This window comes from Temnothorax americanus, unplaced genomic scaffold (genome assembly GCF_048541705.1).
Source record: "Temnothorax americanus isolate GAGA-0224 unplaced genomic scaffold, ASM4854170v1 Scaffold6, whole genome shotgun sequence".
NCBI lineage: Eukaryota > Metazoa > Arthropoda > Insecta > Hymenoptera > Formicidae > Temnothorax > Temnothorax americanus.
In genome coordinates, this window is record NW_027509751.1 from 3,272,537 (window position 1) to 3,298,410 (window position 25,874).

Here is a 25,874-nt window from a genome sequence, read left to right on the forward strand (position 1 = left end):
GATGGTGATTCCTTCCATTATTTTGTGTTTAAATAAAACTATATAATATTATATATACCAATATAATATTTCTTATATAAATCGCTCCTCGTTCTGCATGTAAAAATACGTGTCTACCAAATATAATGGTGCTCAAGTTTTATTTACGTAGTCTCTTTTCTACTTCATCGCTTCTTGAACATTGCATTTCCTATCACAGATTGCGTATTAAGTATCCATACATATCCCTGTCGTCATTTAGCTAATATATCAATATATATCAACTTTCGTATTAATAAAACTTCTAAAAACCACATGTTTCTATGTTATAAATGATACGCTTCAATGTTCGCTTCATCTCTTGTATACGCTACAATATCTCGCCTCACCGCTAATATCAAATGTATCGTAACATTATATTGAATACGCGTTTTAGGCTTACTTTTAAAGTACTTATTAACATATAAGTTTACATACCGCATGTTTAACATAACAAGATAATATTTCTCGCATTTTCACGATACATTACCAAAGAGCAATAAAATCTCCATTTGAAATGTAATAAAATTATGAAAAGTATATTTCTCTTTTTTTTTTTTAATCATCTTTAAACTGAATAAACCTAATTAACATAAAACTTAATTAATATAATTGTACATATGTAATTGTATATCGCATATCATAAATAAAATAATGTAAAATATAAGCAATAAGGCACGCTGTTTCTAAATTAAGTGTAAATAAAAACTATTAAGTAATAAAAAAATAAGTTTTTCTGGAAACGTTTTGTACTAAAAAGGTAGTATTACATATCATATATCTTATACTAACAACAAAACATTACTAGCCTATTTCACTAAAGTAATCACAGCTTATTAATAAGAGATGTAAAGGCATATTACACGGCGGATTAAAGATGTTACGTAAAAGATGCGTCTGCAACTGTCTAATTCACGCGTGTTCTCATTTGCAAATTGTCAGGAAATAAAAATGCGCAATGTAAAAAATGCTTGTGCGTTTCGATAAGCACAACTGTCCGGACATTCTAATAAGAATACCTAGTGAACACAATGTCCCAAATTGGAACATAAGATATCTTAAAGATGTCATTAAGACGCCTTTAAGACGTCATACGTCCCGATTTGAGTCATGCGTGTCGTCTGGGTATATAAATATCCTTTCTAATCCCACGAAAATAAAAGTTATTAAAAGCATTTCTACATTATAAATCGTGTATAGATAAATGTGCATAAAAAGCATTTTTAACTTAATCGTAGAAAGACAAACATAGATTAATCTTAAATACGTATATAATATTAGAATTTATGTCAAGAGTTTCGTTGTATTATTCGTTTTTCTTTTCGAAACTCGTTACAATACAGACTCCAACAGTTATGTATTAACTGTATGTACACTCTACGAAATGTGGAATCTAATAAGGTGTATTTCTGGAGAGATAATGTATAGTCATGACAAATTTATCAATAATATGACAATTGTCAAATTTAGGTGCGAGTCATATCATCGATACCACCTCTCATAGATAATTTCCTTATTAAATGGAATGTTAACAAGCGCGAACATATTTAAAATAGACTTAAGGTAGCATTTGAACTATCATCTTTTTCCGCACGTTGTAAGTCACTACTCGCTGAGTAAATCTTGTAATCTCTTCGCCATTTACCTTTCACTAGGAGATATTTTGAACAATTAAATAGTTATATACACTAAAAAATCGATCGTTTCCTCGCAAATGGTAATATGGAAAGGGATATAAAAATAATTTTAATAGTATGTACAAACAGATTTACCAAGCAATCTCTTTATGTAAAGTTTAAGAACTAAGAGGGTAGTTATTCAGCACTCACACGAATTGAGCAGAAGTCACACGATGCCATTGACAATATGTCTACATATAAAATAATTTTGATACATGATTAATCATCTAAGTCTAAAGACTCTCGATATTAAAATTAATGAGTAACAAGAAAAAATGGGTTTTGAGAGTCAAGTTAGTTGTACGCGAGTTAACGTTATGTAATATTAAATTAATAATTTAATATAAATTATAAATCGTACGTTTCGGCTCTATTTTAAATAATCTTCAGCGATAATACACGGTAGATAAATGAAATAATGTCTAGTTCTCCGACAAAAGATTATAGGGTAAGTATTTAAAAACTGAATGTACAAAGGTAGCATAATTTTCAAGAGAAAATACCAGAAAAATTCTGCTAATATTCACAGTCAGCATAATTTTCGGATTAGAAGTGAAAATTGATACTAACCGGCAAAGAGAAGTGAAATAAAGATAGCTCAAAACGGCAAAACGTACAATTTATAATTTATTTTAAATTCCCAGATAGCCAAGCGTTCCTTGGCATAAGAAAGGAAATAGTGTTTGGCGTTTTCCTTCAGTTGTCATCATATTGCTATCACCGGACAACAGTAATTTCGTTTAGAGCAACTTAAAAGCATTATGCAGACAACGATTACCTTACGCAAACAAACGGAAAGCTCGTAGCATACTTATTGCCATAAAAGTTGCTACAATCTGTTGGAAACCATTTTGGTGGCAATAAAAGTCGGCAATCCAATAGGCAAAATCGGAAGCCGCTTTCCTTAATATTGAAGGAAACTTAAGCAGAGCAGTTTTAAGCAAATTGACAGCGACCTGCGGGCAACTTGCTATCTGGGTTATTAATACAAAAATTACATAACATTAACTCATGCACAGCTAATCGCGTTTAACTTTCAAAGCTTATTTTTCTTTGTTACTCGTTAAAAATAATTTTACTAAGCTACGATCGAGTCGCGCGAGTGGCTGTCAGATCTCTCAGGTATTTGTGGTATGTAGAATGTGCGCCAGAATTCCAAGCGCACCACCCAGAACGAAGCGAACAAAGTTGTTACCGACTAGAGGTCCTAATGCGTAAAGTCCTTTTACCGGCGCGTTGATCACTTCGTATGTAAAATCGTCGATTTCAATTGGATTCGATTTACTGTTGATCGGCTTACTTGCAAATTTACCCAATCCTATGCCGCCACCTTCCAAATATGATAGGTCTGGTTTGTATCCTAAAATAAATTATTCAATACATTAACATCAGCAAATTTGCCAATTGAACGCTTCAATATCTACAATCATATTTATTTCACAAGATTTACTGGTTTGAACTGTTATTAAGAAGTATATATTATGTGTACCGATAAGAATAGCCGCAATGGATACTTTAAATGTGTGCAGCCGACCGTCAGGAGCAGCAAGAGTGGCTGTTCTCCTTGTATGCGTGTTTCCATTCTCGCGATTCTCACAGAGACTGACGAGCGTGTATCCAGGCAACGACTTGTACAGAGAATAATTTGTACCTCCGTCAGCCATCATCTCGTACACTTTATGATACTCCGGATATATGGAATCCGGCAGCCATTGCAATCGATCGTAACTAGTAGTTATCCTCTCGGCGGTCTGTTTGCCCCACTCGTTCAACGAGTGGCGGAATGCGTGCAGCACGGGTATGCCTCGAAAACGCGCAGCCATAATCGCGTCGGCCGCGCTCAGACCAGCTCCGATTACTAACACGGGTGGAATCTGTTCGTCGGTCAACTCTTGGCTTACGGTTAACGGTTTCTCAGATGAGAACAAATCGAATTCTGCAATAAACAAAATAAAAAATTGTACAAAAAAGAAGATAAGCTTTCTCAAAAATCACCGATATAGGTGCAATCTCTCTTTCTTTATATAATCTTGCATTTACGTACCATATTCGTCGACCAAACGTCCCAATCGAGTCTCCAAATCATTGAGATCGTGTGTCACCCATTTGGGATTCGTATTCTCCCCTGGGATGTTTAGATGATTCGATAAATCGGTCGTGCCGGTTGCGAGAACCGCCCTTTTGCACCAATACCGAAATCGCTTTCCACTTTTATTTTCGTACCCGTCTACAATCCAATTGTATCCTCCTTTGCTCTCCGGGTTCGGTCTTACTGAGGTAACTGTGGTCCCACTGCAACAAATTGCTTCGTGAGAATCTGCATCGATGTCAGTGACGAATTCGTGCCATAGATAATCTGTTTCAAATATGTACCATCGGAAGTATTGTTTCAAGTTTTTTCTGCGCACGTAGTCCTTGTAATAAGCTGCTACGGTACCCATGGAAACTCGACTAGACGCCTTACAAACGCTCAGTTTTTCTAGCCGCGCATAAATGTCGCTTTCCGCTAAAACCGACTTTTGTAAGTGTTCGACCTCGACAAGTTTCTCCCAATGCCTAAGATCCAAATCAGGGAGAGACATCCATCGACTCAGACTGATGGTGAGTACATTGGGATCCATAGACTAAAAGATAATATTAAAGTGTCAAATTTATACTGAAAGAACTTTTCACATAAACGTATTGCGTTAAGAATAAAGTAATACTGTTGCAATCAGCCTTATCAATTTCTAACGTAAAATCTTTAATTTTTCAATAATTAAATATTCTAATTTATTAAGATTTTTCTTTTCATTACTTTTATACTTATCGTGACACATTTTGTTTCGTAAAAAAAAATCCACTATTTGCAAGATTACAAGGAAATATCGTTCACTATGCACCTGCCAAGCACCGCCGGGTTGGCCCTTGCCAAGGACAACGTGATCCACGATCCTGTGCTCGGGATGCTCGTCCGCGGAACTCCAATCGAGGAGCGAAGCTACATCGAGGCCGGCGTCGACGCATGGATGCTGCAGCTGGTCCATGAGAAGAGCCAGCGGTCGGCCACCGCCTCTGCCCTCGATGCCGGAGGACAGGCACTCGAGTTTGGACCGTGTGCTGTACGCTAGCCCGCCCTGTGTTCTGCCGGGTTTGGAGCACTGACGACGATTGTTGGTGGTCACGTCGATGTTCGCATCGTTCGACGCGTCGTCGCCGCACTCCTCGTTGCCGGTCGTGTAGAACCGCAATCGCGCTGTCAACATATCGTCGCCGGGATGAGGTTCGCCGTTGTAGTAAGGCCAGTTTCCGGCGAGCATATATGACAGACATATCCCGCTGGGCCCGTTTCCTAAGGATCAGAGATAATGTAGAGTATCTTTATGTATGATAATCTCTAATTTCCCGACAACTGAACTCCGAGTTATAACTGCTGACTGTTTCAGAAATATTTTAACTCTTCCCACGAACTTTTTTTTGAGACGCTATTGCTCTTACGATAAGAATTTTAACTTTGTGGGAAATTAATGCCAAACACAAAAAAAATAAGAAGCTTGTTGATCCTTAACGTAAGGTAAATATACCAATGCCTGGACATTTTTTATCATTTTAGTGCTTAAATAAGTTATAACGCGAATTAAAATCAAAGAATCAAAGATAAAAATATTTTTCTTGTATTATATTTTTAATTTTGTTTTTATATTTTTATATTTTTAGCGTTATACTTATTTAAAAACTAAAATAATAAAGGTGTCTAGATATAAGTCTTAAGTGTCCCGGCACTGGTACATTTACCTTTAGTGGTGTCAAATAACCATACGTATGCACGTTAAAAAATTTAGTCAGATTGTACCCAGATAGCAAAACGTCCGTCATATTTACGAAATATGTCCGAAACTCGTGACGAGCGTTTGTGCAAATAATATGTAAAGCTGCGTCCGCGAATGCTTAAAAATAGTATTGAATTTGTTTCAAGCAACGGTTTATTCAATATTCGTTACATTTTTCCAACAGTTTACATATTTACGCCCGGAGGTTCTATTGGTGTACAATTTACATAATATTGATAGAAGCAATTTACATATCTTTGCTGTAAAAGCACCATAAGTATAAATCCTAGACGAGCTACGATTATTCATGTTTATATAATGTTTGTGACAACAGAAATTGTTTTCAGCAACACGTTTGCATGATTTTGCACATTCACGTTTTACTATCACGGGTACGTTCTTATTATCCCTTTGCGCGATTTTTGTATGCCTTTTATTATCGAGCTATTAAATCTCGATGAAGCTCAAGACATTTCTCTGCACTTACCTATGATGACAACATCTTTATAAATGACGTCGTTATCGTCGACCTCAAATCCGTTCTGCATTTTTCTTCTTCGTGTATCTTATATCTCCGTATGAACGCAATTCTCCCGTCGATCCGTTCTACTGCAAAGAGAACGATTACTTTATCGTAAAAACATTGTAAATGACAATTTAATGACACATAAGTACAAAATTACAGAAGAGTAAAATAGTACGCAGAATTTTCCTTGAAATAATCTTTAATTGCGGTCTCAACATTTGCCGCGCTTATAAATAGTGCGATTATTACACAAGACGTTATCGTTACGCGGCGCTGATAATTTCTTTCTGAACGAGTAATCTCACAAAAATTCCTATATTTCATAATACCAAGGCACAAATCTACATATCAATATATGTTTCATATATTAAATACCGGGAAAAAATGTTTATATATAATTTTATCTCTAATTATATATCATATTATATATATAATCATATATAATAAGATCTATTTATGTATTCATTTATATGCAATTATATCAAAATATTTATAACTCCATATCAAATTATGCAACATTATATTACAATTCTTTTTTGAGTAAATAATTACATGTAATTATATCAAGATATGTATAACTCCACATCGAATTATACAATATTATACTAAAACTCTTTTTTGAGTAAATAATTATATGTAATTATATTAAAATATTTATAACTCCATATATATATATATATCAAATTATGTAAAATTATATTAAAAGTCTTTTTCGAGTAAATAATTATATGTAATTACATCAAAATATAACTTCATATCAAATTATGCAGTTATATTAGAATTTTTTTCGAGTTGAGATACATCAAATTATATACAAACTTATATATAATTGCGCCAAATTAGATATAATTATATATATATTTTTTTAATGTTTAATTAAAATAATAAATAATAAATTCGCGTAAAAATACCATTTTTCTTTTATAGAATAATCCCAGGTAGCACATACACGTTTTAGAAATGTTTTCTGAGTGTTTTTTCGAAACGTTTTATAACCGATTTCTAGAAACGTTTCTCATGAGTAAAAATGTCTATTCGAAAAACGTTCGCGCGATGGAACGTTTCTTTTCCGATAAAATAACGTTTAAAAAACTATTATAGAAACGTTTTGTTTTAATAATAGAAACATTTTAGATAAAAACATTTAAAATTCCTACTTTTCACGTCTTTTGAACGTGTTTATGACGTCTTTGAGACATGCGTGAGAATGTTCTAGAAGCTTTATGCGTATACCATCCATGACGTCTATTCTTTTTCGAAGAAATTCCTGAACTGGTGCAAATTCGTGCAATAAGTTAAAGTAAAACAAAATATACTTGTTTCACTCTAACTTAATTGCATTACTGGGCATTAGTTCAGAAAGTTCTTCAAAACGGAACACACGTATAAATGTTCTTTCTTTGCAACTGTTGGAAGTTTTCTAAGCTCAGATTTGTCCGATGGACAAATAGATTAAGACCGGTGTAAGACAAAATTAATTTAAGTAAATAAGTAGATATATGTGCATGGATAAAATGATTTATTTTGTGCAATATAAATTTAAATGTTTCAAAAAAAAACTAAAAAACGTTTCTTAAATCATGGTTTCAAAAACATTAATGGTTCTTTACGGTTATGAAACTATGTATACGTTCAAAAAACGTATATGAAACTAATATGTGCTACCTGGGATGTAATTTTATTTTTATATGTATGCGTACACACATATATTTTATTGTTCACATAATAGAATTTAGTAAATTTAGTGTGTTACAAATATAAAAAAAAGATTATATAGGTATATATATAATCATATATAAACTTTAAATTTGGATTATCCAATAGATGGCATTCGATAGGATTCGTTTCTCGTATTTAAAATTTGACGAACAGTAGTATAAAAACGGTATCAATAAGGGACACGGCACTGTCTCAAGACTCTCAAGCAGTTCTAAGTTATAATATATGGAACAAATTATTTCACTTTTGATTCTACATATTTACCACAAAAATAGACCTATTAAAGATTTGATTTAAATGTATCCAAAAATATATAATTATATCTAATCATTTATATATATGTGAAGTATGCATAGTTTGATCTAATTACATATAATCATATACAATTTTATCTATTTATATATAATTAGATAAAATTGTATATAAACATTTTTTATAATTTATCTATTAAAAATATATTTAAATATATTTAAATATATATTAAATATATATTGATTATATATATATTGCACTCTACTTTCTATATGTCTACAATTGCGTATTAGCGACTGCGAAAACTTATCTAAGCAAGCTATAAAAGAGTTTTCTATACGCATTAGTTAATTACACAATGTGTAAAAAGTCGATAAGATAAACGATTTACTATATACTTAAAATAAACAACGTTACTTTTTGGATGACATTGCGATTTATGAATGTAAAGTGTTATAAGTGATATCTCTAATAATCAGTGCAAACATTCTTACGACTTATTCTAATTCATGAATCGCGTAGAATCTATATCGATCGCGAGCGAGAGATCTTGAAAATAAGTGACGATCGCCACGTCTTTAAAAAGTTAAAGTCGTGACCTTCGTTCTCATTAGCGGCCTTCGCTGGCGTCGTGTTTCCTACTCTCTAACGCTTAACCGGTTCACTGAGTTCACTCAAGTGTCCCAAGTACAATTACCGCGACATAAATCGGTAAACCTTTCGGCCGTTAAAAACGGCCTGGTTACTCAGATGAGCCCGGCGAAGACATATTAAAAATAGAGATGTATAAAAAGACGTAAAAAATAAATGTAGAAGAATAAATAGTAGCTAGAGAAATAATAATCTAATAATAATAGAAACAATAACATAATAAAAATGTAAGAAATACATAGAAATGTGCAGATAAAAATTACATTTTTGTTTTGCGTTCGTGAACGAACTGACGCTTGAGATGATAGAAAGCGCGGTCGTTAAAAAGCCTATATATAGTCAATGGGTCGCCTAGTTTATACGCACGATCGAGAGATCGTTATACTTAGCTCCCATTTCTCCTCATTACCCGTCGCTTCTACTCGAGATCACCTACTCCGCAAATAACCGCGAGGAACGTCTCTCGATTTGTAGCACGGTCCATTTTCATTATATGATGCTTAACACTTAAGAATAGCAACGTCACTCGAGAAACGTAATAGATCAACGACAGAGACAAGAATTGACAATGGTTTAGGCATTTCGATCTCAACGTCAAATTATTGGTATTGTCGAGTGTTAATTTTTACGAGAAGTGCGTGGACCTAAGATAAAAATTGTCGGAATAGATATCTTTATGAGATAAGGAACGTCAGCTGGCCCGGCGGCGTGCAAGTGGACAAAGATAAAATTATCAGTACTTGTACAGTTTTAAAGTACTGGCAAGAGAGCATTGTTATTATTATTTTTTTTGCTTATCGAGTCCCATCAAGGAAAAAGCTACGATATCCTTACCGGCAATACTTCGGGGGAATAACGCGGGGAGGAATCTCATCGCGGAATCTATCGAATGGCAAACGGCAAATGATTGTTGCGCGCACGATTGCGCCGATATCGATCGACGGAGAGTTGACGGTATCCCACCGGTGAGATGGGCTCTCTGACAATAAGGCCCAGTTCCACAAATCTAAGTTTAAACCGAGCTTAGCTGAACAGCCGTTATATCTAACGCCATGGTTAAACTCGTATTGCGATCCACAATGTGTTTATAACTGCAGTTTACGTAAACCTATAGTTTATACGAAGAAACTCTCGAAGATTTCTCTTTCTTCTCAAACATAGAATGTGATTGGTTAATTCAAGTAGGAGAACGCGCGAAAATAGGTGCACGCTGGGATCTTATATGTAAAACAGGTTATGTGTGCATATCGTGCGTATCAACGGGATCAACAGTATACAGTTTTATGTTGTGTAACAATCTGAATACAGCAAAATATAAATATGGCAAAAGTTCAATCAAGTCAAAAGAAGAGACTACCAAATTTCTCAAATTTGGAGAAAATAAAATTAATAGAAATAATAGAGCGAGAAAGAAGCATTATAGAAAATAAAAAGACTGACAATGTCAGCCTAAAAGACAAAGAGAATTGTTGGATAAACATTGCAAAGGAGTTCAACAGCAATTCCATCTCAGGACATCGGGATGTCGGATGTCTGAAGAACTGTTGGGATAACCTAAAGAAAAAAACTCGGAACATTTTGCTGATATTCGTAGTGAACTTTTCAAAACAGGTATTATATCATAGCTGTGTTTCAATATTTACTGCTAAAAATCTACAGTTTACGTTATGTACACTATAAATTTTCAGTACTGGCAGTGAATATCGGAATGCAGCCCATATAATATTTTATTAAAATATTAATTCAATTTATTTAGTGTATATTTTAAAAATAATAATATAGATTATATACAGGTAAGTTATATCTACAAGTATATTTTATCAGTAATTTGTATACAGGTGGTGGAAAGATGAATATCATTGATGATCCTATTGCTGAGAGGGTCAAAGGTATTATTCAGCCATCAGTTGAAGGTTTACCTAATAAATTTGACAGCGATTACATGCCAGGTATGCTATAAAATAATTTTATATATTCCTTAGAACATTTATACAATTAGTAAACTTTAAAATTTGCAATTAAAATAAAAGAATTTAGAAATTGGTGTACATATATATGCATGAACATTACAGGGTACGTGTTATTTTCTTAAATATAAAAATTTGATAATATATATATGATTCAATTTTTTGTTTACTTGACAAAGAACTTTTTAAAGACATAACATATAAGAAACAAAGAATGTCATTGATTTTTATGTTAGGATTAATAAATATATACTTATGACAGCATAATATGTATTACAGGCATAGATGAGCCACAGAGCAACGAACAGTTGGACGATAAAGACGTTTATCAAGTGGTTGACGATAAAGATGTTTATCAAGTGGTTGAGGTATATATATCGAAAATACTTATGCTATATATCTGATATTTAAAATATTATTAGAAAAACTATTGTCTTAAAATATTTGTTACAGATACTTGAAGAAGAAGATTCAAATGCTGCAAATTGGGCTCAATGGACACCAGTCAAGCTAAGTTCTGAAAAGAGCAAAGAATTGCAGTTCTCAAACAACAATAAAAATGAAGATTTATTGACTCTGAAAGATATACAAACAGTCCTTCCGCAATCCTCCAAGGAAAAATCCAATTCGTCAACAAGTAGCGCATCAGGATCAAATTTGAAGCGTAAGAAATCCAGCTTCAAGTAAACGCTTCCAAACGAAATGAACGGTATTATAACCTTGCACAATCCAAATTGGAATTAGTAGAAACAATGAAGGAAAATCTTTGTGAAAAAACGGCAATCGAAATAGCAATTTGCAAAATGCAATTAGAAAAGAAAGACTTCAAGTAGAACTTCTTAAGAAACAATTAGATTCTTTTGAAAAGAAACAGTTAAATTCTGTTGAAAAGAAATAATATCGTTCTTTTACTTTTATATTATTTTATAATATTCTTTTACAATTTCATTATTTTCTATTTGAATTATATAAAATACGTTTTCGTTAAAAAATTAATGCATTTATTGAAACTGTTGTATTTTAGTTTATACTACTTGTAAGAGTACTTAATACTAAATATGAAAGAAATAGTATTTCACATTATATGAATAGAATACATTTTTAATATAAGTAACACAAGACTCAACTTAAAAGAGTTCCTATTTAGATTATATATTAGTTGCTATTTAGATTAAATATTAAACACTATGTCAAAAGAATTAGTTCTATATGTATGTATACATTGAAGTTGTCTTGTGTTATCTATATTGTTATCTATTTTTAAATTGTTACTTTAAAGTACCAAAGAAACAAGTGCAAATATATAGAAATACAAGTTTATTTTATTATCGTACATGATATTATTTTATTATCGTATATTGGGAATTGTAACAATATTGATAAGGTACCAAATATGAAAATTATTTAAATAAAATTATAATTTTTTATCGACAGTTGCTCCACTTTTTATTTCTCCCTTTCTAGGATTCTTCACTTATGTCAACTTGCGATGTGTATTTTTTGTGACTATATACTTTGGTCAATTTTGTAGTATCAATAAAAAACCGTGTAAAATATCAATATTTTATTTCAAGATACAATAGCAGGACTGCAAATACTATTCCTCTATACTATAGTCACTTTTTCATCATGGAGTAGTCCAAAATGTAGCACATTTACCACCTGATTATTCTACAATAAGCTGCAAATAATGTAATATGTTTTAATAATACTGTTTATTAGTATGTACGGATTATATTGATAATAAAATTATAATTTCCAGAAACAATGAAAAACTAGTAACTTATCATTTGTACAGCATTATAAAAATAATATTGGAAATTTGATAACAATGTATTCTGTCGCATTTAACTATGAAATATTAAGCAGTTATATCGTTGTTGAAGTATACTATTTATAAATTAATAAATAATTTACCATATAATTATTTTCTTACCTTTGGAAATAATCGTTGATTATTGCATGCTGCATGCCATTGTTACCGGGTCCATCATGTCTATAAGCTATATTTCCTTCTTGTAAAAGATTTTCCCATGGAGCAGGCAATACTAATTCAGGATCGTTTGCTGGTACTGGATCTCCACCACGTCGAGCAATATTATGCAACACAGCAGTTGCAATAATAACAGGTAGCACTTTATCCACTTTTTGAAATCGGGACCCAAGTGCTAAAATAGGGAATCTTCTTTTCCATATTCCGAATACACGCTCGATGGTATTGCGTGTTCGTATATGTGCTTCATTATATAGATGCTCCGCACGAGTTCGTGGATTTTGTAAAGGAGTCATAAAATACGAGCGAACGGCATAACCACCGTCACCTAATAGCAACGAATTTTGAAATGTTCCAGCTTCGAATAAAGCACGTATTCTTGAATTGTTGAAAATTGTAGCATCGTGCACTGATCCTTGCCACGAGCCACAAGATCGGTTATCTCTAAATTTGCATTGCAGACTGCTTGAACATTTACAGAAAAGTAACCCTTTCTATTCCTAAAATATTCAGCATCGTTCCACCTGAAATAAATAACTTTCAGTTGATCTTTGTAGTTATCAATACATGAAAAAAAATAAAGTTGCTTCAATTAAACGCAACGTCACGGGCTGCCACAAACATAAACAGTTAATTCAATTGGATATTATTTGAACGAAAACATCAGATAGTTGTTTTAATAATCCAAATATTTGGTTCAAGCAATATCCAATTGAATTAACCGTTCATGATTGTAGCAGCCCGTGACGTAGACGTTTATCGAAGCAACTGCATTTTTGTCTATGTAGAAATTTTTGTAAAACATAAATCAAGATAAAATATAAATCTAATTAATCTATTCATTACAAACCAAAAATAATTAATAAGAAATAACATTTTGAGAGATGTAAAACCTTTTGTATAAAACAATGAAGGTATATGAGGTATATAGTGTATGAAAAAACACATGTTTTACTGATAAATTACAAATTATACATAACATGTAAAAAAATTGTTTTTAGATTTATTGTAGGATATCATACATAACAAAATTATCAAATTTAATCTGTAAAAAATTTATTTTTTACAGATATATAATTTAAAGAATAATTCGTGTATATGTGTGCGTGTTACGCCTATACAAAAATATACGCTAATAGTTTTATTGTTAACATATTTCTTTCAAAAGTTGAATATTACTCACCAAATGACTGTACTTTTATGTGAGTGCAATCTATGCAACCTATTACTCTTGGGAATCGTGCAATATCAAAAAACTTCATCTGTTCTCTTTTTATTTCCTCGGCAAGCATAGGAAACTTTATATATCTTGGTCGAAGACGAGCAATAGCAGCAGTCACCCGATGAATGATTCTGTGAGAACTTGTTTTGCTCACTCCAGAATAATCTCCTGCTGATAATAAATGACTCCCAGTTGCATAAAACCTTAATGTCAGAAGAAGCTGCTTCATTGGAGATATAACATTGTTTCTGGCAAAAAAATTTTTATTATTTGTATTAATCGTGTTAGCTCTTGCTTATTTCATATCCAGTAAACACCAAGCAATAGTAACATTGCAATGTTTCCACTGCACAATTTAAATACAATAATAATACATGTGTTATATTTATGTTGACGTTTACTGGATAGTGATCTGAATGTGTGTAAACATTTATACAAAATATTGTGCACTTGAACATTTCAGCAGAATTATAAATTTATTAATAATAATGATCAATTATTTTACATTATTGATTTGATTAATGTTGTTTTATAATAACTGATTTTTATGTTATTGCTACTCTGTTCTATTATAGAATGTAATCTGTCAAAGTAACAATCCAATATTTAAAATCAACTTTATACTTACTGTTCAGTTTTATAAGAAATTTCCTGCTCAATTTCTGCTAGTACTGCAGTAACAGATTCCTTACTCAAACGAAATCGCGCATGAAAATCAATGTCGTCGTATTCTTCAAAGTATAATGGTCTTCTTCTTATAACTTTCGGACGTCGATACATTATATTTTCAAACTCTTCATCTTCAGATGAAGATAATATATATGCTAGTTCCATATTTCTTTAACAAATTAAGTTCTCACTTTTTGTTTATATTAATTATTTTTAAGCAATAAATGGAAATACTGTAACAATTCACCATAACCTGTACGCAACAAACTTTGACGTTGATCGGCGCTGCACTAGTAAACCTCGTTTATATTTACTAAACGCCCAAATTCGGCGTTCAACTTTAACCGTAGGAAATCGACGTTAACCGAAGTTTATGGTAGTTGTGGAATGCAACATTTCCTTTAAACTAGGTTTAACGATTAAACGTAGTTTAAAGTTAAGTTGTGGAACCGGGCCTAAGACATTATTCACGGCGCGTAGAAATATTCAAAGCGATCGGCTTACGTGCTCCCGCGTGTCACCGATAGCGGTCTTTTACTGCTCGTCGTGGGAAAGCCGCGCGGAAGATCGATGAAGAATAACGAACGAATATGGATCTATTCCTGCGTGACAATGGGACGTCGTTTAGCAACGCGAGGGACGTCAAAAGTCGTTGAAAGAGGATTATTCGTTATTACGATCTATAATGAACGTAATACGGATAATTGGGGAACGTCGCCTCGTGCGTTTTGTAACGCTACCCCGCATTTCACCCGGAATTTTATTTCTAAGCGCCGTTATTTCCAGTTTCGAATATGCAGAATTTGTGGTATCTAGCACATGTATCGGTTATCAGTTCTATCTCGTTGCGGAATAGTTCTCTCTCTCTCTCTCTCTCTCTCTCTCTCTCTCTCTCTCTCTCTCTCTCTCTCTCTCTCTCTCTCTTTCCAACTCTCCACTTTTTCACATCTCGTACTTACTTGTCGCATATCTTCGTTTTCTTTCCCGCATAGTCTACATTTTCTTTATTCCTCATTCATCCAATACATATTCCCTTTTGTCTCATTTTTACACCTCATTCTCGCTATTAGGCTTATCTTTTCCTTCCCTTTTCATCTTTGATATATCTATAGGCAGCCATCCTATTTTGACATCTTTATAATCCTTACACGCTGAGTTTTCAATTTTTTCCGCTCTCTTCTGTATATCTACTTCTCTGTCTCTTGACACCATGCAATCAATACCTTCATCTCCTATCCTTATCAGTTCTTCCTCGCTCATGCCGCATCTCTGTATGTACTCTCTTCTCTCTTGACTTTCTGTCGACCAATTTTGTATATCTTCTCTGCTTTCTTTCTCCTTTCTTTCCCCCCCCTTCCAGCATTCTCTTAGAATTACATTTCCGCTATCAGTTCTCATTTTCTTTTCATATTTTGCCGCTCTGCATCCCGCTACAATTCTTATCTTCGCTCTTTTCATTTCTTCTCTCACCACATACCCCGGGGTAGTCTTTGTAAACCTAAAATCCACCTTATGTATCTCTCTTGCACTACCTCTACCTTTTTCCTTTCTCTATATCCCCATATCTCTACTCCATACAACATTATTAGTTTTATAATTCTATCGAACAATTTCATTCTCCATATTATATCCGCGTTAAACTTTCTTTCTCCATAACTCCATATCCATGCCATCGCAATTTTTCCTTTCCCTAAGATATCATATAATATTTTTAATTATTTGATATAACGAACTGTTTGTTGCTGAGCATTGCAAATAAAATCAATGTCTCCGAATCATTATATTAAGTCGCTGAACATGGTCGTGAGCGCGTTATAGTATATCAAAGATAGCAGGATGTACCAAGAATCGTAATCGATACTCTGCAGTATTAATTTTCAAACATCATATTGTTATCATCATATTTTAACGAGGTATTTAAGATCAGTTTCTCAATCCCTAGACTTGAATGGCGAATGAACGAACAGTGATCAGAGGGAAGCTTATCGTCTATATAGAAGCAAAAGGCGCATGGATTTTAATTTTCTAACTTTGACAAGTCGAATTCTGCCTATAATTGAAACGATAATAGCCTGGTCGTCGCGTCGTATTTTTCAACGGGTGGCTCTGTAAGAATTGAGGAGAAAGGTTTATACCAGTTATCAGTTCTATCTCGTTGCGGAATAGTTCTCTCTCTCTCTCTCTCTCTCTCTCTCTCTCCCTCTCTCTCTCTCTCTCTCTCTCTCTCTCTCTCTCTCTCTCTCGTCATAAGTTGTACGAATAAGCGATAAAATCATCGCGGCACGACGCAAAAACGAGGAGATAATATTCTTCCGGTAATATGCGTCCTCTCTGACATTTATCATTTATAATTTATCATGCGAGTGACTGGACGTGGAAAAACGTGGAATAGGAAAAAACAACTCGCTCCGCGAAATCCATTAAGACGAAAGATGTAAGAACGTTATACGTATTAACGATCGGATTAAATCGATATGTTACCTGAATGCCTCCTTTCGCAAGACACGTATATATAGGTACAAAACGATGTCTCGCTGGGGTCAACTGGTCACGACTCGCTCGATATGTATCCAGTTTACGGATGTATTCCTATATTTGTAAAGGAAGGAGTGCTCTATGAAATCTCTGTTGAAATTTTAATCAGGCGCTATGTCCAATGTCACATCCGTATTGAAAATTTAATCGTGCAGTATTCTACATGTTCTCCCCGGACTGACTGTGAGAACTGGGCTACGTAAATGTCGGCGCGCGATTAATTGCAATGGGGATCTCGTCCCGCGGAATGCCGACGCTTCAATTAAATATACTCGGCGCTTAAGGATGTATCATCGGTACAGTCTTAGATGTATAGGACATAATTTTCAAAGCGCTACCAAGTGGATCATGTAAGAATGTTCTTTTAGTCTTCCTGATGTGCTACAAAAAAGTAGAAACAAATCCACTAAACGGTTGCTGAGATATAACGATTTTAATTCACTGATTTTACGTAAAAGTTTAGTGGATTCGTTTCTACTTTTTTGTAGCACATCAGGAAAACTAAAAGAATATTCTTACAAATTTTTATCCACTTGGTAGCGCTTTAAAAATTATGTCCTATACATCTAAGACTGTACCAATGATACATCCTTAACAGCACTTTGTAATCTTGCAGACTTTTCAATGTGTGTGCGCTATCTCTAAACCGCGCATGCAAATATCGGTCGTGAAAGAAGAGTCGCGTATCTTAAAAAGGCGACGCGCGACCTTAACTTTTGCGTTACGCAGTAAGTGAAGTGAGATCGTTGGTTTTTATTATGTACGATATAACATAATCGCGATTCTGACGCAAGGCAACGGGCGCGTTGTCGCCTTTATGGGATCGTAACCATTAGCATGATGCTGTAACTGTTACGAGCGAGACGCAACGTATTAGGGGAACTGTCACGCCTAATATCGCACCCTATTTTTTAAATTCAAATTTTTGACTGAAAACTCCTATAAGAATATAAATAAACCGCATCATTTTATTCTAGGATTATCGTAATATGATCTCCATTGCATGAATGTGTTCAAAGTTTACTTATAACTATCTTTTCTAAAGGAAAACAAAAAAAGCAGTATTTTTTCGACATCGAAAAAAATGTTCCTAATATCGCACCCTTACATATTTTTGTTAAAAATACAATTATGACGCACAATGCTGAAAATAGAAACAACTCAAAATAGAGCACATAATGTTGGTAAAGATATCCTCTTTTAACGATTAAGAAATCCCATGAGGTTTCATGGATTATAGGGAGTGATGTGGTCAGCATCCCGCCTAACCGATTTACCCTCGGAAAAAGATCTTGTTACTCATTAAAAGCTGAGGGAGCTCCAGAGTTATTCTAGAGGGCAAACGAGTTAGGAAAATGGGCGGTATAATGAACATTTCTATAGAAGGCGAAATTAGGAATACCACAAGGAAGAAATATAATCAATTAAAGCATCATAATAATATAGCAACAAATATCTCTAATTTAGGAATAAAATTAGACACAAGATCACAGGGCACCGTTTTCGAGATATTCCTTTAAAAGTCCTTTAAAAAGGACCCAACAAAGGTTAGCGTAATAAAATTAGTCGTTTATAACTGTACATGACCAGTTACAGAAAAAGAATTTTAGATTAAAAGTAAGTCACGTAAAGATAAGGGCCTAGACAAAAATAACGAGGAAAAATTATTTTGTAAGAATTTAGAAACTGAATTTGGAAATACGTGAAATATCAAGTTACGGCACGTAAAATAACTCGTTATGCATTATCGTTATCATTGTGTTGTCGTTCATGGACAGCGACAACATAACGATAACGATATTGCATAATGCCCGGACCCTAATACCAGACTCACGGATTGGGATTGAGATTGGATTGGAGTTCAATTAATCAGAATACAGAAAACTGATCTCAAGTTTAGCTGAACTTTGCTCTGATTGGTCAAATTTCAATCCTGCAATCTCAATCCCAATCCATAATCTGATACAGGCATATAACGATAAGTTACAGAATCGTGCTACAGGTGCGTTTGTTGGCGCATTTAGATATCTATCCCCCCAACAATTCTAGCAACGCTGGCGCTTAGCGCAGCGTCTTCTGTTCTTAATCGACGATTAATCGGCGGCGAGAAGCGATGCGAGGCGCCTGAATGGAATTCGGTTAGCGCGGACGGAGGTGATCGTCAATTCCAGAGCGAGACGATCTAAAGATTCCTCTTATATCGCACGAAGCACCGACGTCGATCTGTGCTCTTCGCGATATTCGTTTTCAATTAAAAATTCGTCACGCGCAGATCTCGTTCTTCGGTTTCACCGCGCGATAAAGTTCACAAGCATCTTACGTCTAGTAGGCGAAACGAATAAGAGAGATTAAACGCATGGATCACGGAAATTTTGCAGCTTTTCGCAATTAGATTCGCCTTCATCCACACATATGTAAATCGAAACTACGAATACATGTTTCTTCATCTAATCACATAGCGCGGTTTGTTCTGCCATTTTCCTGTCGAATTCTTTCCCTCTCTTTCCCTCTCGTATCCCCTAAATTTCAAGGAAACGAAACAAGGAATGCGTGGTCCAGCAATCTAATCTCGGAAGCAGTCAACCAGGAAATATATTTCATTAGCTAACCATCAGTTTCTGAAAGATATAATCTTAGAATTAGCTGTCAACTAAAATAAACCTCACAATCCGTAGAATTCTTTTTTTATCTAAAGTGGCGTTTCAAAATCTCTTATTAGTATTTAGTAAAAAATTCTATATAAAAATCACATTATCTTATTCCTTCGATTATGCACGCAAAGAGTGTCATAACTATTTTGTTCTACGAAAGACTGTATCTTTAACATGTCATGATTCATTATAATGTTATTAAAACACGCGAAAAAGTTTTGCGAACTATGAAACATTTTTATACTGTATGTACGACAATTTCAGATACTATTATTCTCGTCAATGAGATATACTTTCGGTTCTTTGAAATATGCAACGCTTCGCACAAAATTATAATTCAAAATTAAACTGATTAGTTTAAAAAAAAAAAAAAAAAAAAAAAAACAGGATATGCCTCTTTGGCATAGAAAAGTGATGATATAATGCTGAAACATACTGATCTATATTGTAAATCTCTGCCACGCAAATTTGATATTTTTGTGACGTCAGAAACGACCTTAATGAAAGATAATGCGTAACTTGAGCGTATAGCTTTCCTAGAATTACAAATCTCGGAACAGCAGGAAAATGGCAGGTAAAATTTGCGATGTAAAATATCTGAGTGCGAGGTCATCTTGGAATATAATACTTTCATTTATTATATGACATAGTCATCCTTCATCCCGTAAATAATTAAAGTATCAAAGTACACTTAGGTACGCTTGTAAACAAGACAAAAAGAAACGTTTCAAATAACTCTTACGAAAACATTCTAATTTTCAATGAGCCTTTGTTCAGTCTACTTGTAAATTCAAGCACGAAATAGAAATGACGTACTTAAACTGATAAAAAGTTTTGCCGTAATCGTTGATTGACACGTGCTGCATTTTGCAAACAGTAACTAATGAGTTAGTCATCAAAATTTCCAGCTTTTAACATTAACGTAAAATAAATAATTATTGGTTTTTTTTCGCCGAACGCACGTCAAAAAAAATGATAAAATGTAAATTCACCTAAAATATGCAATGACAATAAATGCATATGGCAAAACTACTGATTCATGCTGATTGTTGCAAAAAAAACAGCAAAAAAAAAAGAAAAATGCATTGTCGGTAAATCTGTTAAAAGGTAAATGTATATTTAAAAAAAAACCGTGATCGAGATATCGCAATGCCTCTTGAAAAAAAATCCGGTTTATTGCCGATATTACTCGTTTGAGAAACGCAAATGCTACAGATGAATGTTAATCAATTTCACCGGACGATTCAGTAAACACGAGCCATGGGGACCACCGGCTCTTATTCGGCGCAACAATTATCTCGGAATTTGACCTGCGTTGTTACGGGTTAACTTATATAACAAACTCGCTGGCGTGGAATTAATCGCAAAATGCTATATGTGTGTGTGTTTATAAGCAGTTACGTTTATTAGCCAACCGAATAGAATGACGCCTATTATAGTCGCAATAGGCGACACTATTTTAATATTTAATAGCGGACCTGCTCAGCAAAAACCTGCATATTAGTCTTCCACGGTATTGTTGAATAATATCAGTCTATTTTAGCTAAATCATACGTTCACTATATTTTAACAATTTGTAAAAAAAACTGCGTTACACTGAATCCATTGATTTACTCCATCGGTACTCTACTTTTGCGTGTGTGATTTCGCGTTTTCATACTCTCTATGATTTTTTAAATTCCGGATATCATCGTAACGCGATTTACGAGTGTTTCCTTTATGGAGAAAAGAAAACTCGGATGTCCGTTCGCGCGTTGCCAACTCGAATTTCGGTCACCGGCAAAAGTTAGACCTCGCAGAATTTCGTAACTTTTGCTACCGAGATCAATAGTTACGTAAGCATATACATAAGTCGCATTCGTCTTTTGCATCGCAGAAAAAAATCGTATTGCAGTGCCGCCGTAATTTCGCAGCATGATGCAGCGAGATTACAATGTGCACTCGCACCGAGAATACATTATTCAGACTCATACCATAATCAGAAACATATCCAGCAAATTAACTTCATTGCCTTTTATAATACGATATATATTTATCGAATTCTTCTCTTATCTTTTTTTTTCTTATCAACTGAAAAAGTTTCGAGTTACTCGATATTATCAGAAATAAACAATAAAATAATTACTACTCAAAACTGTATTCTCGCGTCTCTTTAACTTAATAAGTGCCAATTAAGTCATCCGAAAAACTATTCGACTCAAAAAACAATAAGTTTAATTTTTGTCTGGAGCATTTCTATCAACCACTAGTTGTTTGAAATTGCGCATATTTATGATGAGCATAAATAAATATATTTGTACAGCCGGAGGGGGACGCTCTGATAACTCGGTAATCACTATGTTTCTTAATGATCGAACAAGTATCGATAATAAACCGGCGTCCTGCAGTTTAGAATCGATTCTTTTTTGCAAGCCACCGTTTGTTACCACCTGAAACGGCGTAATACGGTTGCGATCATAACTTCGGGAAAACGCAGCTGATAATTAAAGCGATGCATAAATTAAAATCTTGACGTAAGAGAGGACGGTATAATGGTGAGTATTCTCGCGATAGCAAAAGCCGCGTATTTTCACAGCGAAGATTAGATGAAGCCCAGAATGTCCGCCAAATTTCGGCAAGCTGAAATACGCGCGCGATTAAATTGCACCGGGTTGCAGGTAAATAAATTTGTACCATCGGTCGTTGGCTTCTGTAACGCTTTACGTATAACGAAAACGAGATTGCGATTAATTGCGATAATGAAATTAAACAATAAAGCGGAAAATTGAACATCCGTTATTAATAACGTAATCATTATCGTTTTTGTGGACGTACCTCGGGAGTGGTGGGAATATTATTATTATCAATGTTAAATGTGAAATTGAAAATTAAAATTATATCAGTATGATAACGCAATTCTACAATCTTCAACTTGAAAATTCTACAAAGATACGCGTCTCCATTTATCCGAAATGTACCTATCCTAATACTTCTATCGATATCACATTGCCGGATAAAACATTAATTTGAAGTACAATATTAAATTTATTATCAATTATTAATATTGCTGATATCATTGATAATTGCGAAATTTTAATTTTCAATTTCACATTTAACGTGCACTAATAATAATAATAATTATTATTATTATATTGATTACGTTTGATTTCCCACTTTATTGTTAAATTGAACTTCCTGTTACGAAATACGGGTGCTTTCCGTTGAACTTCTCAGGTGGGTAAGTAATTGACGGCGCCGTCGCATGTTCCGTTCACCGGCATCGACAATTACGTCACTTAGGTTTATACGGAAGAGCGCACGTGAACAGAATTATTTCACGAGATAATACAATTTCGAGCGAATCCGTCGAGAAAGGATTTGGGTAATCCATCCGATATCCTTTAATCTACCGAATCGCGATTACAATGATGCCTACACAATATATCGTGAGTACACAGATTGCAGATTTGCTGCTTTCACGGAACAACAGTTTCTGCTATTACGATATTAATTAATTATCTCTAAAGGGCAAAAGTTGGCACGCGGCGTAAATGCATTTCCACATAACAATGTTCCTGAACCAATAGTATCCATGTGTTAGATTGAAAACGAATATTACACTCTTTCCCAAAACGTTCCCTTTTTCAGAATGTTCCCCCTTCTAGAATATTCCCATTGGAAGAAAATTGAAGCTTCTTCGGATCTTATTACGTTTTTTTATAATCTTATAAATAAAATTGATCTTCAATAGATATCCCTAAGGGCGGACTCCCTTTGTCACACCTTTAAGAGATAAATTCAATAAACTTTCGAGACATCCGCGTCACATGCGAATTGCGGCGAGAATCTTACTTAGAAAGTATATCCACGACGTATACACAACAACGCTCTCATCCTATTTTCCTTTTATTTCCCGACCGTCAATCACGCTGTCACTTCATACTTACTTCGGTATTCAAACAGATATAATTATGGATCGATAAAACGAGTAGATTGCTATCTACAATGTGGTCGTTCTCGCGCAGAATGTCAGGAATCGCGCGTACAAATATGCAGAGAGAAAAAAAGGGAGATATATATATATATGTAGGTATATATATATATATGTGTGTGTGTATATATATAGCTTACCTGTTTCTTCCAAGAAGGGCGTCGATCTGTTCCGGCCTCTGATTTTCCCGCTGCACGTCGGAGCCGATTATCGAAGAACGTAGGCTTCGTTGGTCGACCGGTTACGCCGAAGCACGGCTAGTGGCACCAGATGCTCCTTACCCGACCGACAGTCGGCGTCGTACTGAAGCGTGCACGCCACGCGCGATCGTTTTTCCCGCGGAAGCTTCGTATCCGAAGGCCGCGCGATGAATGGCGCGATTTCGCAAGGCGATTTCAGCAGTGAGATATCAGTCCCCTCGGTGCAGCCGTCATAGTGCAACAAAACTGTGTTTGCGGTACGACTTTCCTGCAATTAGAAATGTCATGCAGTCAGACAGATGTAAATAACGCTTAAATTAGTAGAGATAAAAACACACGGATAAAAAAAAAAAAAACGAGATCGCTACGATAATTTTTATAATTGTACTCCGTAAAGTTTATAAAATCGAACTAAAAGCGCCGGCAAGCGAAAGATTATATAAGAATCGGCGTCTTATTAAATTGACTTCCACCTGACAGTTATTAATAACAGAACAAGATTTTAGAAACGATATCTGGTAGATGACTAATTTGCCGGACGGTAGAAAAAGATGTTTTGCCATTGAAATATAGTTTCAGGCTGTTCAACGAGTTAATATATTCGACGTCCTGATCGGTATACGTTGCTATACGTTATTATCTATATGCGGTGCCAACGAAGATTTTAAGATAATTATAAGTAGCAAAAAAAACCAAGAATTGTGACGCACTTCTGCCCAGTCACGTTTCTGCCAAGTTACGGCGTCACATTGTGAATATCTTTCGCAGATTACGTTTCCTAGATTACAGGCACGGTGATACGTTCTTATATTGATCCACACGTTACTTGTACGACATCAATAAAAAGATAGCTGGGGCATGGTTGTAAAGTTAAATCGCATTACCCTTAATACACCTCACTCTTTTTCTTGTAACTAAGTACCTAGAAAGAGCTCGTTACAGCTTTTGCATTACAGCCTTTTGACTTTCAATATTGAACCATCCTGGTACAATTGGAACCTGAAATCCTCTCGGAGCGGATTCCAGTCGAAGATAACGCAAGAGCGATTTCGCAAACTATTCACCAAGGAAAAATTCGAGATTAATTTTTTCGAATAAAAATTGAGATACGAGAAGCATTGCGATACTCGATAATGTCATGACATTAGAACGCAGAAACGATATCTTACGCGTGATAAGGGCTCGCGATTTTTTTCATGATGAGCGTGAATCAAACTGATTTTTGTTTTACAATCAATTTAAAGAATTAAGAAATTTCATTATATAAAACAGAATAAAATATATAAAATACATACGCGTGTGTATGAATAAAAGTAACACTCATTAATTTGCTAAAGAGATAAGAAATTTTCATGGCATGTAACTTTCACATGATAACATATATGATTTATATGCTCGCCGATAAACTGTGCTATCAAATTACTGAGATGGAAAAAAACAATGTTTTTTGTGATATCAATAATATGGATTTCAGAAAGATTACAGCAAATTTGAGGAGCTGCTCGTCTTTCCGCGTGCGTAAATCACACGAGCGTTTGAATTTCATCATCGCGCGTCGCACATTTCCAAATACACCCGTTCGCAAGATTATACTAAATGAGATGTACGCGTTTTAAATTCAACAAGGAAGTTAATGAAGGATGTGGAGAGAAAGTACACGATTATTATCGGTGCGATTACGGCGAATATCTCTCTTCGTGACGTAGCGCAAATGGAAATGTACTTCAAAGAGGCGATAAATAATGTCTGATGCGAAGCAAGGTTTCGATACTACATTTTTTTTAATTATCGCTATCGGTAACGAGTATTTAGACCACGAAGTTACAACGCCATAACTCTTGTGTCGTAAGATAAACACAATGTCTGGCATTAATATCACCTATTAATCGTTAAACAACGCCGGTCGACAGACTTTAACAACTCGAAGGCCTACATCTGCTTGAATGAATGCAAATAATTCGTAACGTAGAATGTTGCGAGAATAAGGTGAATTCTGTCGTAGATATATTTTAC

The 25,874-nt window shown here is 34.4% G+C and overlaps 1 protein-coding gene and 1 pseudogene across 8 annotated transcripts in view; one reads left to right on the forward strand and one right to left on the reverse strand.

The window, feature by feature from the left end:
• Positions 1 to 35: 35 nt before the first annotated feature.
• The window catches only part of LOC143905060 (oxidative stress-induced growth inhibitor 1), a 31,588-nt gene continuing 5,749 nt past the window's right edge, over positions 36 to 25,874 (reverse strand). For 6 of the 7 annotated variants that reach the window (XM_077420189.1, XM_077420187.1, XM_077420184.1 and 3 more), the window contains 7 exons: positions 23,802 to 24,129; positions 5,994 to 6,115; positions 4,580 to 5,028; positions 4,071 to 4,321; positions 3,742 to 3,989; positions 3,187 to 3,633; positions 36 to 3,057 (listed from right to left, as the gene is read on the reverse strand). In XM_077420189.1, coding sequence (XP_077276315.1) covers positions 2,816 to 3,057; positions 3,187 to 3,633; positions 3,742 to 3,989; positions 4,071 to 4,321; positions 4,580 to 5,028; positions 5,994 to 6,054 — 1,698 coding nt within the window. In that variant the 5' untranslated portion in view covers positions 6,055 to 6,115; positions 23,802 to 24,129 and the 3' untranslated portion in view covers positions 36 to 2,815. The remainder of the gene's footprint in view (positions 3,058 to 3,186; positions 3,634 to 3,741; positions 3,990 to 4,070; positions 4,322 to 4,579; positions 5,029 to 5,993; positions 6,116 to 23,801; positions 24,130 to 25,874) is intronic. The other variant, XM_077420191.1, reaches the window with a different exon arrangement.
• On the forward strand, positions 9,635 to 11,308 carry LOC143905086 (myb/SANT-like DNA-binding domain-containing protein 3; annotated as a pseudogene). Its single transcript, XR_013259105.1, has 4 exons — positions 9,635 to 10,265; positions 10,493 to 10,603; positions 10,901 to 10,989; positions 11,075 to 11,308. The product of XR_013259105.1 is annotated as a myb/SANT-like DNA-binding domain-containing protein 3 (transcript).